Source organism: Ascaphus truei, chromosome 21 (assembly GCF_040206685.1).
Source record: "Ascaphus truei isolate aAscTru1 chromosome 21, aAscTru1.hap1, whole genome shotgun sequence".
Taxonomy (NCBI): domain Eukaryota; kingdom Metazoa; phylum Chordata; class Amphibia; order Anura; family Ascaphidae; genus Ascaphus; species Ascaphus truei.
In genome coordinates, this window is record NC_134503.1 from 2,937,696 (window position 1) to 2,953,773 (window position 16,078).

Sequence of the window (16,078 nt, forward strand, 5' to 3'; positions counted from 1 at the left end):
CGTGCCCCATGGCGTAACCGCCATGTCATTGGGCCTGGCACCCCGGGGACATCAGTACGTAGTGCCCATGTCATGGCTTTTAAGCGAGTTTTTCTAGGGAAGATGGCGTTGTACGAGGAGCAGCCACGTGATTGCGAAGTGCTGGAGGGGCACGCTTGTGCCACGTTCCCTCCAGAACACGAAGGTTAAGACTCCTATAATCTACTAACAGTGGGGAAACTAATTTTACTATAGACATACTGTTAGCCACCATGCTGTCTAGCTAAAAGTGCTTTTTATGCCCAGGTGGAAGATGACTTTGTGCTAGAAGCAGAGAAGGAGAAGTTTGTAGAGGACCTGAAGCTGATAGTGGCAGAGGCCCAGGAGATACTGCACAGCCTACCAGTCGAAGAGAGGACCTCCACAAGCGAGTCTGTCCAATCAGAGTCCAGCAGCCAGGTGAGCAATGTAACCATTGCAAATGGAACATGTCAGGTGCCTGTCGGGTGACTCTTCATAGTAAAATTTCCATTTCTAAATCAGGCAGGATCATCGGAACATGTGCAGATAGCAGTCCCAACATCCGCTCAGACTGGCGGTGAGTTTAACCGTTTTTATTGCGCCCGAGAAAGGTGTGCTGAATACAGCCCATGGAGAATGGAAAGGGGAACATTTTCTAACCCTTTTATTACCTGAGCTCAAATACAGAACGTCTGGCAGAAATGGGGTGGGAATAATTCAAGGCAAGCAGATGAGCTTTGGAGAGTTTTATCAGTTTGTTAGCTTGAGTTTCAGAAGCTCGTGTATTACAACATTGAGCAGTGTGTTATTTCGTTCCCGCAGGAGAGTCTGTGCCGCAGTCCTCCCCAGTTGGCCGCTGGAGATTTTTCATCAACCAGACCATAAAAAACCGCGAAGCTCAGTCCTCTGTCACTGAGTCGGAGGCGGTAAAGGTTCCTCAGCAAGTTACAGGTGAGCACGAACCTCCTGTCATTTATGGCTCACGTTTTAGGGAGGAGCCAAAGAACTCTGGGTGAACAGAACTGGGGTTGGGTTGTTGAATTGATGGTGGTGTGATAAACCTGCTTTCTGATTTTTAGTTTTGAGTGTACCAGGTCGCTGTATATTGTGGCACACGTCGGCGCTCACAGATACATATTAAGGTTACTGACACAAGGAGTTATATAGTGATGTTCTAGACATGCTTGATAAAGGGCTGCACAGCAATATCCTTCATGGAAGGGGTTAAATTATTTGTATTTTTGTTCTGGTGTGGAATGGATTTATGCAGCAATGGAAAGTTTTACAAAGCGATGCTCTGCAGATCTAAGTACTGGAGGGGCAGCACTGGTACAACAATACAAGCATGGCTCTGGAGGTTACCGCCATGGTATAGCATTGAAAAGTATTTTGTTACATTTTTTTTCATTCTGTAGGTCCACATCTAGAGCAGGCGAGTCGAAGTCTCCCTGAGGATGCCTCTCCTGTGCAAAGCTGTTCCCTTCTGTCGGAGCATGCTGTGCCCACACTGCTCACTCCGACAGCAGATGCACAGGTTTCCAGATCTGAAACTGAGCCCCTGGACCTTCCGGATCATGTGGCAAATGGCAATGAAATGCTGTCATCTCCTACAAAGAGTACTTCTTCACCAGTAACACAGACCCGGTCAGAGCCCGAGCGTTGTGGCGACGGTATATCTGTAGCGCCGGAAGGTCAGCAGCCAGGCTTCCCCTCCCCTCATGCTCAGGATACACAAGGAACAAATGGCCTGCCTTACACATCTGAGCCCGTCATTCAGCCCACCTCTGGGCAGCTGACGCCTCCATGCGCTACAGGGCTGTCACTTGGCCTAACTTTGATGGATAGTGTGACTCCTGTAGACACAACCATCTTCCCACAGACCCCCATCTCAGAAGCTGCGATAGTGCATTCTGCATCGGTGCAGGAATCTGACACCGAAGGGCCTCCAAAAATAGACTATGTGGACAACCGCATTAAAACCCTGGACGAGAAGTTAAGAACCTTATTGTATCAAGACAGCTCTGCTAGCACCTACGGGGACAGCCAGAAGGAGACACAGAGCACGGAATCGCCTCTTTCATCCTCCGCTGAGGACACCTTGTCCTGTCCTGTCCCAGAAGCCCTGTACGTGAATACCACCAGTGTTAGTGCCACTCCAGAGGAGGCAGAGCCTATTGATGCCCCTACTCTCCGTGATCCTGAAGCTGTCCCAACTGTCCCTGGTGACTTAACTCCATCTGTAAGTACTGAGCATCTTTGTGGTTGATTGTAGACCAGGGGTAGGCAACTCCAGTCCTCAAGGGCCAACAACAGGTCAGGTTTTCAGGATATCCCTGGTTCAGCACAGTCTTCAACTGAGCCACTAATTGAGCCACCTGTGCTGAAGCAGGCTCTTCAACTGAGCCAGCTGTGCTGCAGCAATGATATCCTGAAAACCTGACCTGTTTGTGACTCTCGAGGACTGGAGTTGCCCGCCCCTCCTGTAGACCCTTTGTGTGTGTGTTGTTCACTTCCACCTTTATATAAGGTGGAAGGACAAACGTCTCAGGCTCCTGTTTATTCCCTACACTGTGAAACTGCAAGACGCAGAATGCAAAATAAGATTAGGCAACTTTAATCTGTCCTCGGCTGAAAATTGATGGCAAAACCCCCCCTTTTTTTTTAAACTGCCATTTATCACCATAACTGTGCTGTGATCTTTAACGGACAGCCCGGCCCTGTTAGATTATGCAGAATAAACTATTAAGCTTGACCTTTTGGTATCGAAGGCAATCAGGATATTTGACCAGTCGTGGGTTTTTGAGTTAATCCCTGCTACGAATATCAGAAGAAATGTAAAACTCCATCTTTTACGAGAGGTAACTCTCACTGTATTACTTCCTGGTAAAACATTTTATAAATAAAAATAAATTAAATTTACTAGCCCCACGAATAACTGACACCCACGGGCTGTAGATGCCTCACAGTAGTAATTGTGTGCCACGTCTCCTTGATCAGATCCTACTTTCCCTCCTCTCTGTCCCACCACCTCCAGGAGAGCCCCGAAGACGCCTGGCATCCCGAAGGCTCTTCCCATGCCTGCCAAACCCGCCCTACAGGCGCCGGAGCCGCGCATCTGCACACAGGAGGTGGATATTTTGGCCTAAGCTTTACTTGTCCTAGTCTCAAAAATCCCATTAGCAAGAAACCGTGGGCTCGCAAATTAAAAAGCTGGGCATGCAGGTTGCGGCATTCCAACAGCTTATTCAAGAGGCCAAGAGTCCGCCAAGGTAGTGTTGCTTACAGTTAGGCCCGTGCCATAGGTAACACCCCTTTTGGTTCTTTCCGTACGTATATATTTATTTTTAGTGAGTTTTTTTTTTTTTAATTATTTTTTATTTAATTTTTTTACTTCATCCTCAGATATGTTCCCTCACGTCTCCTGCTCCCTGAATATTGTCTCTCTTTCGTGTTTGTCTGATTGTGTCCCTAATATGGCACATTGTCAGAGCCCCTCTGGCTTTCATTGCTTCTCGTGTTTCATGTGCACCGTGTCCGCTGTAGTTTTAGCCCGAGCATGGCAATGTGTGTTGTAGCTGAAAGCCCGCACGCACTCTTCTGTCTCTCTGAACCCTTCTCCTACCCGTTTGTAGCAGGATTTGAGGCCTTTATATATTGCTTTAATCCCTGTACCCCTTGCGCAGCAGGTACTGACCAGTGTTATCTCCCTCTCAGTGGCAGAGGATGGGGCGAGACGAGATGCACCTTCCCACTCCACACAAATGGTGGTGGAAGCTCTGGCTGAATGTGCCTTGTCAGAAGGCTCCCAATCTGGGACTGGTGCCTTCAAACGGGGCCGTTTTCAGGTCAGTGCTTCGCCCAAGCGCAGAAGTGCAAAATAATGCTAGAAATGCTTCTCCGTGTGGAACCTTATCCAAAGTGACAAGAAACAGGAGTTAAAACAGGGTACATGGCTTATTGTAGAGGCCCAGGACAACTAGTCCTGTTTGTTCCTCACCCTCTACCTGTCCTTACTCCCATGTACTTGGTGTGTGTTGGGAGCAGCAATGTTTCTGCATTGAACAAGATGCACGCTCCATATATTTAAAGACCAGGGTTATTGCACCCATTGCTGTATGTTCACTTTAGGCAATGCGCAAGCTTAATGTCGCATCTCCTTCACAGGTTATTACAGTACCCCAACAAGAGCAACCAGCTTCTAATGTACCCGACGGGGCCCCATCCCTCTGCCTGGAGCCAGAGATGCAACTTTCTACAGGGGAGACTGAACTTTCTGGTACGAGAGCCGAGGAGTCTCCACAGTCTGCCAGCACTGCCTGCGATACAGATACTTCTTCCCCCACCCCTGACCAAGAGCTGGGGGAAGCCTCTGCCATCGGGGGCAGCAGTGCCACGTCTGGCTCAGTGCTGTGGATGAAAGGCATCAAGCGGCAAAGCAGCTTTAAAAAGCAGCCCAGCAGCGAATCTGAGCTGTCTGCAACACCGGGCAGACCACAGGAATACAAGGGGCGGGAGAGAGAGGCTGGGCAGCACCCCCAGGGAGAGAGGAGCTATACACCCAAGCAGAACTCCCTCCTCTACTCTCCATCCTCCCCCATGAGTAGCGATGACGAGTCCGAGTTAGAAGATGAGGACTTGAAGGTGGAGCTACAGAGGCTGCGGCAAAAGTAGGTGCACTGTTTTGCATTCACAGTAGGAGATCCGGTTCGATATGGACTGGCTAAGATCTTTCCTCTGTAGGCCTACTTTTTCAGTTAAAATTATAGCGGCAAGTCAATGTACACCAAACGCATGGTCATTTATTGCACGAAGTATGCCATCACTCACATTCATTTAGCATCCATCTTTATTTTTGTGAATTCTGATCTCGCCACAAAACAGACTTTCATTATTAAGTCAAATGCTGCTTGTGTTAACTGCACTCTGTATGCAAGGAATACATGTTACTAATATAATATCGAGCTGATTGTTAACGTAGTAATATTTAAAGCAATATGAATTCCAGTCCCATGAAACCTGCATTAAATTGTACTGATTTGTCAATGGTCACTAGGAAATTAATTTTGAAAACAAAAACCAAAACAAAACCCCCCAGAAGTTTTAGCCATTGAACCATCGCTTCTTTCCATCGCTTCTTTCCATCCTTTCTTTCCATCGCTTCTTTCCATCGCTTCTTTCCATCGCTTCTTTCCATCGCTTCTTTCCATCAGTCCTTTCCTTTCAGTCTCTACTTTCCCAATCCCTCTAGCACAAGGGCGGGCAACTCCAGTCCTCGGGCCACCGACAGGTCAAGTTTTCAGGATATCCCTGCTTCAGCACAGATGGCTCAATCAGTCTCTGCTTGAGCACAGGTGGCTCACAGTGGCTGTCTTCGACTGAGCCACTGATTGAGCCACCTGTGCAGAAGTAGGGATATCCTTAAAACCGGACCTGTTGGTGGCCCTAGAGGACTAGAGTTGGCCGCCCCTGCTGTAGCTGATGGATCCTGCACTTCCCTCCTGTCTCCAGACACATTCAGGAGGTGATGACACTACAAGCCCAGCAGAACCGGGAGCTCCAGGAGCTGTACGAGCGGCTGCACTCTTTGAAGGAGAACAAAGCACAGTCCTCGGATACCTCTTCCCAGCCTATGTCCCCACGTCGCCCCAGGTCCCTAAAAAGCAAACAGCGGAGCAGACCCCCGTCCCTCACTCACATGGACAATGGTGTAGGGCACTCAGGTGAGCCCTCGTCCCTCTTTGTAAAGGAAGCAGGGACACGGTAAGGGACATCTTGATGCTTTTTAAGCTCAGTCTCCCTATAATATTTTTCACTGGAGAGTGCTGTTATTCTCCAACACTGCAATGCCACAATGATGTACACTTCCTTTAGTCTTTATACCACGTTTAACTGATCATTTAGTGCTGTGTATATTCCCCTCATAGTACAAGATTGAGATCTCTCGCGGTATGTACATATCCTTGTTGTGCTGTTTCAGTACCATTTCTCAATCCTTACTCCTGCAGTGCCTTATTGCTTTTATTCAGCATGTTCTAGTACCAGTAAGTCAATGGCTTTCATGCCAAGGAATTTAACATGGATTGACCCCCTTCACACTCAGAGGGGATGAGTTGCTGTTCTCTCCGCCAATTAAAGGGTTAAAGCTGAAGTGGTAAATAAGGAGGACTAGGCTTAGGGACACTTCTATTTGCCAGACTGTTCACCTCTGGCTTTTTATTTGTGTTCCTCCCTCGTGCAGACAACTGCAGTGAGAGCAACTCTGACGCCTGCCAGCAGTCCCTGTCCGGAAAGAAGAGCATGTTCACAGACGACTTGCACAAGCTGGTGGATGACTGGGCAAAGGATAATGCAGGGAACCCACTGTTGAAACCCAGTCTCAATCAGATCAAACAGAATCAGAACCGTTTGGAGCCGGACAGCTGGAATCGATCCTATGAGGTGATAGACTTAAGGAGGAAGTCCGAGACTTTAACATTCTTGTCACAGTATTTAAGGCATCTGTATAAAATCAATCTACAGAATCTGCCCAGAGCAATGTATTTCATGCATCTGATTAGGATGACACTGCAGGCTTCCCAGAGCAATGTATTTCATGCATCTGATTAGGATGACACTGCAGGTTTCCTCCATGTTTTGCCCAGTGACGGATATGACTGACTTGTTCTGGTTTTGCTATTTGTGTGCTGTTATGGGACTCCATTTTGCGGTTACTGAGATAGAATAAGGAATGCTGTCCTCAGTATCAAGAAAAAGAGAAACCCCCTGCTCAGCCGAAAAGTGTCTGACGTAAGGGGTGCACTGGGGTTTGGGTAACGATTAAAGAACAAAAAATGGGGGTCACTGCATCAGACAGTGGATCCCCTAGAACCCCTTTATGGAGCAGTCTCCTAGGCCAATTGAGATCAAACTGACGTAATGACAGTGTGACTAGTTTACAGGACTAAAAGGTTCTTCTGTTAGAACCTATAAAGAACCCCTTGTGAATATGTATATTTTGGCAACGCTTAGATTTTATGCACCTCCAATAGCTCCGGTTGGGTACTTCAGCAAATATTTAAATGCAGGTAGTTATATACTTACCTCAGCAGGGATCCAACCACACCTCGGAACCTCTGTAGAACACACTATAAAAATCAGTACACCATCTAGAAATATCTTATGCCTCAATAAGTAAGCAGATGTGTGTACAAGCAACTAGTTATACGTATCAGTATTATCCACCTATCATAGTGGAAGACATTTTAAATTGGTTCCCTTACTCCTTAGACTATAAGAGTTTAGTAGCCCTTGCATCAGTATGATAAATAGCAAGTATAATTGCGCATTGAGGGGAGTACTACCAATACACCCCGAACGCCATCGGAGCACATGATTTGCATTACAATTTACGCAGGCTACGGAAATTCTGGAGGTTTGATTCACTGCCATAAAACAGGGGAATATTAATATCTTCAATTCAGTGTAATTACGTTTATCACTACAATGAGTCCACTATTGTAAGATTTGGATACGTGACCTTTAAACGTTATTGTATTGTATGTCTTTATTTATATAGCGCCATTAATGTACATAGCGCTTCACAATACATGTGGTAATCAAATAAATAACAGATAATATAAATAACAGATCATGGGAATAAGTGCTTTAGACATAAACGTAACATTAAGGAAGAGGAGTCCCTGCCCCGAGGAGCTTACAGTCTAATTGGTAGGTAGGGAGAACGTACAGAGACAGTAGGAGGGAGTTCTGGTAAGTGCGTCTGCAGGAGGCCAAGCTTTATGTATCATGTGTTCAGAATGTTCACAGTGCTATTCATATGCTTCTTTAATCAAGTGTGTCTTAAGGTGAGTCTCTCTTTATAAGTATGTGTGTTCTGCAAAAAAGACATTTGCATCAGCTATTTATGTAAGGAACGAAAGATAATACCTTTATTAGTACAGTACCTTGAAATAAACATAGGGAGATCACCACACCATAAGAGCTAACTTTATAAATGAAAGTTTTTTTGGAGACTCGTATACATTATCAGGGAAATATTAAGACCTGTATTTGTTTTGTGTGTGTATAGTGTCATGTATGTGTTATACTCCATCTCTTTATAAGGATTATAAATAATAAACTATTAAAAAAAATTAAGTAGATATCATTCACAAGGGGTTCTTTATAGGTTCTAACGCAGGAACCTTTTAGTCCTGGAAACTGGTCACATTGTCATTATGTCAGTTTGATCTCTATTGGCCTAGGAGAGTGCTCCATAAAGGGGTTCTAGAGGAACCACTGTGTATGATGTAGTGACTCCCGTTTTTTGTTCTTTAATGAATGCTGTACTCCAGTTTCCCACCTCCTGAAGCAGACTTGTTGCACCAAGATTTGTCAAAATAAAAGGGGCATTTCCACAGAGTCGCCCAGTTGAATTTGGTGGGGGCCTCTGAACGGGAAAGTGTTTGTCAATCTTTGTTTCCCTCTTACCCCTCATCCTGCCCACCTCAGAGAACCAATGAAATGAAGGTGGGTGAGGAGGGTGGGCTCTGGCTGTACAAGCACGTGTTGATCACACACAAGGGAGCATTCAGAAGAAATTGAACTTCTCCCAAGTCCAACTACGAATGAATTTAAAATACTTGTTGTTGTCAGATTTGAGTAAAAGTCGCATCAATTACCCCGATGAGACCCCTTAACCAAATCACTGGGGCCATCCCTTCTTGGACCAAAGTGAAGTCCATTCCCTGTTATGTTTTAGGCTAAGGCCCCGCTCCCTCAGTCAGCACGCCCGCACTGCAGACAGGCAGGGCGCTGACAGACACAGACCGCGATATGCGGTCTGTAGGGAGCCGGAACAGGAAGGGGGCGGGAGTGGGGGCGTGGTTTGAGCGGAGGGACCCGCTGCTCCCCCCCCCCCCCTCCCTCCACAGGCTCGGTCTGCAGGACAGGAGGTAGCTGCTGCGGGCTGCTGGAAGGTAAGCAGCTCCCTCCCCCTTCCCCCACAAATGCCCTCCTCACACGCTGACACTGAGACACACACACACACACACCCTCTACCTTGTGTAGGAAGCTGTCTGACAGCTCTCGCTCCCGCCCCCGCCGCTGATTGGCTCATCAGCGCACCACGTGACGCGTCACCGCTCGGGATCACAATTTTCTTGCATCCCATGGCGGCTGACGCGTCACTGTGCGTAGTGAGCCGTGCAGCGAGGGGGGACTGGGACCTGCTCAATAGGATTCCCCTGCTGTGGGGAACGCTCACGCGGCCGCCCGCGCCGCCGGGCGCAGCGGGTCCCAGCCCTTAGACTTAAGAGTGGGTTTGATGTCCTCTGGCTGCTCCCTTCGGTGTGATGTCACGGTGTGATCAGTAAGTGCTTGACCAGCCAGTCCCTCCCTCACCCCCCCCCCCCTCCTATATTTATTGGTTCTCTGATAATGACAGGTGGGAGATAAGAGGAAGAAAACATGTGACTGAAAAACACTCCCCCCATTCAAAGACCCCGAAGAAATTCAACTGTCCGGCTCCGTGGTATTGCACCTTTTTCAGAAGGCTGACCGTATAGAAGAAACCTGCGGTAACACTAACCACCGCAGCTCCACTAACGGAAAGTACCCCGGAGAATAACAAAATGCCGCTTGGCATGAGTACGTTTTACATTGGTAACTAGAACTGGGGTGCTAACTACACACGCACACATTTTTCTGTGCATGGGTTTTTCATTTCTTTGAGCCACTAATTTATTGGTAGAGACTGGTATTTAATTGTATTAAATAATTAATTGTATCGAATGCTTTTTGCTGGTTTCCTTAATATAATCATTTTCTCTTCCATTTAGAATACAGCCACCACATCCGGCTACCCATCGGGTTGGGTCCCTTCGCTATCTCAGATTCATGGGACTGCGCCAGCTGCTATCTCTCCATCTCTCGCCCACCCTAACTTTACAGCTGCAGGAATGCCAGCTTACCCGGTGCCACACGCCTGCCAATTCAACGCTATGGGTGGCACTGGGTACCCTGTACAGTGGGCTGCCCAGTCGCCTGTCCTCCCCACGCAGCATCTTGCAGCGTATCCGCCTGGCATCGGAGTTCAGGCATTTCCCACCGCTGCAGCTCAGAAGGCAGCAGCAATCCCATTGTCGCCTAAATGATGCCCAAGTTAGACTGTGCTCTGGGGTCTTTCTGCCTTCCCCTGCTGACTCCTCCAGGCACCCACTTGTTCGCTTGTTGTCGCCTCTCAGTTTGAGGGGTGTTGTGATGCAAAGGGTGTCCTGTTCTTTTCTTTCCAGGGGATGGAAAGTTTCTCCCCTGCGTTCTGTGTTGAAGTTGTATAGGTTGGTTTCCATTTTCCACTGGATACTACAGCTACTGACGCTAGCATTTTGGGTACCTTTTTATTTTTAATAAGGGTAAAAACATCCCTAAAAAAAGGGCAAATTCTGTGTGCCATGCAGGCTTGTGAATGTGCCCCTCCCCGTCACTCTTAACGATAATACAGATGTTCTAGCCCGGTAGGGCTGGGAAGGGAGGGTATTTTATACCCCTAGTAGCATTATCCATACACCTCCTCGGCCTCTGTGCGGTGTCTCTGTAGCCACTGTACAATCATATCTCCCGTACAATATGATCTCCGTCACTTCCCCATGTTACAGGAGGATTTATTTGTGGTTTCAGATCTCCAGTGCAGTGTTTGCAATTCCTGACTGAAGCGGCCGCCTCACCTTCAACGTGTATTTTTTTTTTATATATGTATATTTGTTTGAAATGTCATTTCATCTCTTCTGCTGGGACCACAGTCCTGTAGTTAGATGTTCTGCGTTTCTGTAGCGGGGGAACGGTTAACACTGATTTACACACACAAAAAACAACCTTTTGCAGAGCATCCCACCCGGCTATTGAAATAATGTGAGCAGTTGTAAAGTAGTAACAAATTATCAAGTGATAATTAGCACTGACCGCCTCTAAGCCAGAGGTGGCCAACTAGAGTTCTCAAGGGCCACCAACAGGTCAGGTTTTCAGGATATCCCTGCTTCAGTACAGGTGGCCCAATCGGTGCCTCAGTCAAAACTGCACAACCTGTGCTGAAGCAGGGATATTCTTAAAACCTGACCTGTTGGTGGCCCTTGAGGACTGGAGTTGACCGCCCCTGCTCTTAACACTGACAGACTCATACGTTTCCTGCTGTAGACTGCCTAATTTAACAAACTTTTACCCCTCAATAGAAAGGTAACCTAACCCCTTTAGGGCCTAAACACTGCTCCATGCAGCAGGCCTAACAATATCTAACCCGTGTGTGATTTCCGTTTCCTTTCTTAATTGCACCTGCATGTGTGATCCCCAATATCTTCTAACACCGGGGACATATACAGGCCTTCTATCGTCTGTCTCGCACATCTGCTGCTTCTGCTTTGCCTGCAGACTCTTGCTGTGCCTTGGGGGGTATTTTACATTTTGCCGTTAACCTGTTTGATCATCAGCGCGTTTCGTTATCTAGGTGTGCCTACACCACAGGTGTTAAAACTGAGGAATTGTGCTTTATTTAGCTTTCTGTAGATCTGTTTTAATACTTTAATTTGTCTGTTTCCAGTGAGGGCTATGTCAGATTACACAAAGCAGACCTCTTCCCAAGCCAGAATAAGACCTCTCCTTAAACTTTAGGGTTCCCAGCTCCTAAATCAACTTGCATACAAACATTAAAACAAAACCGTGTGCTTGGGATGTGAATCCGTATAAAGGAGCCTTGCTCCGTAGTTCTTACCGGGCAATACAGCTTTGTTGGTCCTTAAAGATTTGATTTCCTATGGAGGTACATTTTTATTTTTTATTTGACTAAAGCCAACAGTTTGTGCAGTGGGATGGAAAGGAGTAAGACTTTGCTCACATACAGTGTAGAACCAGACATGCGGCATAAATATATATCATAAATCATACATAGCCCAACTTGGTATCTGCACATGTAGGTCAGGAGTGACCAACTCCAGTCCTTAAGGGCCACCAACTGGTCAGGTTTTCACAATATCCCTGCTTCAGCACAGGTGGCTCAATCAGTGGCTCCGTCAACGACCACCACCTGTGCTGAAGCAGGGATATCTTTAAAACCTGACCTGTTGGTGGCCCTTTAGGACTGGAGTTGGCCGCCCCTGCTGTAGGCTGTTCTGCAATGTGCTTGTAATGTAGTTACGGCACCCTGCTTCCCAGCGGCAACATGTACATTTCAGTAACATGAACTTGCATGAACCCAACAGACCTTTCTTCAGGCGTGAGTTTTGTTTTGTTGTTTTTGCTGCTTTGAAGACTGAGAAGAGATTTTGTGGCTTAAACTGCGTAGCAACATTTTATGAAGAATTTGGTGATTTATAAGACCTCTGAGGACTTAAAAGCTTCAGTATTAAGGTCTATGGAAAGTCCAATACAAGATTTAATCACCAGATTACAATCTGCCGGGTCTCCAGTATTTAATACAGTATAATGTACAGACCACGTGTAGCTCTCTGTGCTGTACAGGCCTTTTGTTGGTTGGTGAAGGAAGGGACCACTAGATACTTCGTTTTCTTTTTCTTGAAGGACCGGGCAGTGATCTCGCACACGCACGGCAAAATGTACTCTGTTTAATGTGTTATTTTATTTTGTACAATATTCTATTATCCCTGAGATCTGAAGTTGCTCTGTGTATATGAACACTGTTTGGTAGAATGTATCATTTTAACCTTTCTGCTTCAGTGGCTATTTTTGTTATTTTTTTATTGTATGTGAACTTGATTTATATATATATATTTTTTTTATCTACCTCGTTTTGTAGTGCCCACCTGGGCAGAGGGACTGCATGCTGATGTAGTTGCCTATCAGAGAGGCTCTTCCCATATCTTTGCCTTCCTCTCTGTTCTTCCTCTGGCTGGTAAATCAGAACATGTATTGCCTGTTTTGCCACAACCATTTCCTCAATTTCTGTAGTGGCCTTTGTGAAAATGGAGTAATGACTTAATTATCTCACCCAGCAGAGAAGACATCCACATTACAACATGAAGATAGATTTTTGTAACTAGATTTGTTTTTATAAAAATGTGAAGAAACTGCAGCATCAACAATTAAGAATGCTTAACCGCCATCGGTCCCTCGATGCCCCCCAAAAAGGCTGTTGCATTGCCAATGTTGTGGACCTATGCTTGCTGAGACCATATTAAGTTTTGCTGGGTAGCTTTAGTCAGTCCTGTGGGACCGTGTAAAGATGGGCTGTGTCTTGCATCCACTGGCTGTTGATTATAACCAACATGCTCTGGTTAAAAGCTAATGGTACTGTAGTTCTCCAACAGAGATACCCACTCTGATGTGATGGCTGCTTATTTCTGTTAATGATAGAGGGATTTTTGTGTAGTACCTTACAAAGGACAAACTGTGTCGGTGAAAACGTTGTATAGGTGATCCAGTGTGGCCACTGCTGAACACCATGCTTAGTGACGTACTTTGTGGTGAGCCATCTTCTGCAGCAGAGTAGCTTGCCGATTTATGAGATCTGTCCTGATCTCGTTCCTTCTGTAGTTTCACCAATATTACTACAGGAACCGCTTAAGATCATGGTTCAAGGCCTCTGTTTTTCAGTAAGGCATGTGTGCACTTTGTCATGTTGTATTTGGACATTTGTTCATGTTAATGCTGGCTTTTCTGTAATATTGCTAAGGAGCCTGGAGCATCTTCAAAGTAAGCCTTGGTTGTGTAAGTAAGCAGGTTGGATGGCTATAATTATTATTGTGCTGGTAGTGGAGTGCTGTAAAAAGTGGAAGGGTAAAATTTAAACCGCATTGCGAAGGTACTTCTCTTAGGGGAGACCAATAATTGCACAACCACCTCCCTGGTCGTCTTGTATTTTCTATCTTCTCTGAAACGCGTCAATGTTTTTCACTGTTCAAGATGATTGCATTAAAAAAAATGGACTCCTGAAGGCCCTTTATGGCAGCTCAGGAGTTAAAATTAGAAATCGGTCTTGGAGTAAAAGTGCCATATTGCTCCATTCGGTTGGTTGGAGACGCAATGAAAGAAATGTTAGTGCAGCTTGGCACAGTCGGTGATACCCAGCTGAAAAGCCCAATGTATGGGGCTTCAGAGGAGGAATTCATTGAACACCTAGCAGATGGACAATTCCTGCAAGGAGGTCTACATGCTTATTAGGTGATGGATGTCAATCATCCTGTAGTTGATATCTTGCCCTCTGCTGCTGAAGCAGCGTGCAGGCCTCTGGCAGGGACGGATCACGCGAGTAATTATCTGCGGATTCGGCTAATAGGGAGAGGTGGGGGATGGGGGAAGTGCAATTATAAATGTTACGCCACTTAGGGCCTTACTTCATATTGTCCAACGCGGCTATTTTTTTTTTGTCAATTTCACCTAAAACACCCCAATGTGTATTGGGATTTTTAGCCGAAAATGTCCCCAACGGCCACTTTGCGCAATATAGAATAACGCCCTTAAAGGTTTGACTCATTTTTGTGTTTTTTTACTTTGACTATTTAGCATGTAGCTAATAAGGGTGCATGGCGAGTTTGCTGTTACACAGCTACTAACGTCCGTGGTAATACCATTGGCATTCTGTTACCACATTTCTGTCTTGGGCAGTTTGTTTGTAGACCTGTCTTTTTAAAGTGAATGTAGCATCGTGGAATGTAATTGAAATGTCCCGAGTTCCTATCCAGCTTTATTTTTGGATAGTGCGAGACAAACAAAAAAAAATTGGTCTCTGTGAACGCTAGAAAGCTCCAGGACCCTGAAGCCTGTGAAGAATTTAGAGGTGCGACCACATACTGAAATTTTGGAGGGGGTGCTACTGAAAGCCTTTTTATGGTAAATGCAGAACACTGTCAAAATTATCTTCAACGGTTCCATCTGTAAGAAAAGTAACAAGTGCTTTATCAGCTAAGTTATTGTTAGATTTCGAGGTGAGCCGTGTTTAAACTGTGACTTTGTATTTTCATTTCATCTTATCTTTGTGTGTTCTTGTCAGCGTTCATGCATGTTGTTCTTTCTTTTGAAGGAAGACTGAGGTTATACTTCATGCGTAAGTGAAGGAATAACATCTCAGTGCAGGGTTCACAGATCTGTGCTACAATAAACCCTGGAAGAAAAAAAATATATAATTGACAAGAAAGGGTGATGGGGGGTAGTGTTGATCCTGTATTGTACAATCCAAAATTGTTGCCCAGTTCTTGCCATTTTGAGCTGCATTTTGGTTTCTGACCATAACAGCTCTTTGCTGTTAACCAGCAAAGCATTTGCCTGTACCAGCATCAAGAAATAAGCTTTATTTTTTCTACGTAGTGTTTAAACTACAGCCCTTGCAAAGTGTACAATTTGATCCATTTTCTCTGCAAATGTCAGTACAGGAGAATGGATTTTCATATATATATATATTAGTTTAACGTTTTTTTATTTTACCAAACAATGTTGAAACCGTTAATGTTGTGGTGTTTCATATTTGAGAAACGCTGGTTGTACAATGGATTTCTTGAATTTTACTTTTTGATCTACCTACTGATCACTGAATGATGTTACTGTACACAATTTTGTTTTGTCATCTCCAAACTGTGAATATCTTTGCTCCCCAGGGATTTGTTCAGAATGTAACTCCTTGTTTTACTTTTTGTTTTCATTCCTGTGCTGCAGGATACCAAAACGGCAGTGCACATTGCTACTTTTTGAGGAACTGGAGAGAGAATTTGCATTTCAATTCTGTAGAAATGGAAGTTCCAGTTCACCCCTTGCCTTTTTTTGTTTTGTTTGTATTTTGTACCAGTCTGAACAGATCCCTGCTTTAAATCTACCAGTGGTTTGTGTTTTATACATAATATATATATATATTCTTATTACAAGTACTGTGTTTATTTTTGAAAGTTGGTCTTTTACTGCAATATACTTAAGTTTAGAGACGCAGCATGCACTTTTTGGGGGTATTTAGAAAACTAACATTCCATCACTGGAATTGTAATTATTGTTTAACTACAGAAGGGTCTTGTAAAGTTTGCATTAAAAAAACAAAAAAAAAACAGGAAGATAATCATTAAACTGTCATTAAATCTTCTGATGTTTGTTTCTCTCACATGCACCCATG

General features: G+C 45.2%; 1 protein-coding gene across 8 annotated transcripts in view; it reads left to right on the plus strand.

Annotated features, from left to right (window-relative positions):
- WNK3 (WNK lysine deficient protein kinase 3) overlaps positions 1–16,048 on the plus strand; it is a 42,763-nt gene extending 26,715 nt beyond the window's left edge. For 7 of the 8 annotated variants that reach the window (XM_075578431.1, XM_075578430.1, XM_075578429.1 and 4 more), the window contains exons 15-24: positions 286–438; positions 523–577; positions 823–951; positions 1,416–2,239; positions 3,035–3,269; positions 3,715–3,845; positions 4,165–4,667; positions 5,509–5,720; positions 6,239–6,438; positions 9,819–16,048. In XM_075578431.1, coding sequence (XP_075434546.1) covers positions 286–438; positions 523–577; positions 823–951; positions 1,416–2,239; positions 3,035–3,269; positions 3,715–3,845; positions 4,165–4,667; positions 5,509–5,720; positions 6,239–6,438; positions 9,819–10,133 — 2,757 coding nt within the window. In that variant the 3' untranslated portion in view covers positions 10,134–16,048. The remainder of the gene's footprint in view (positions 1–285; positions 439–522; positions 578–822; positions 952–1,415; positions 2,240–3,034; positions 3,270–3,714; positions 3,846–4,164; positions 4,668–5,508; positions 5,721–6,238; positions 6,439–9,818) is intronic. The other variant, XM_075578436.1, reaches the window with a different exon arrangement.
- Positions 16,049–16,078: the final 30 nt, after the last annotated feature.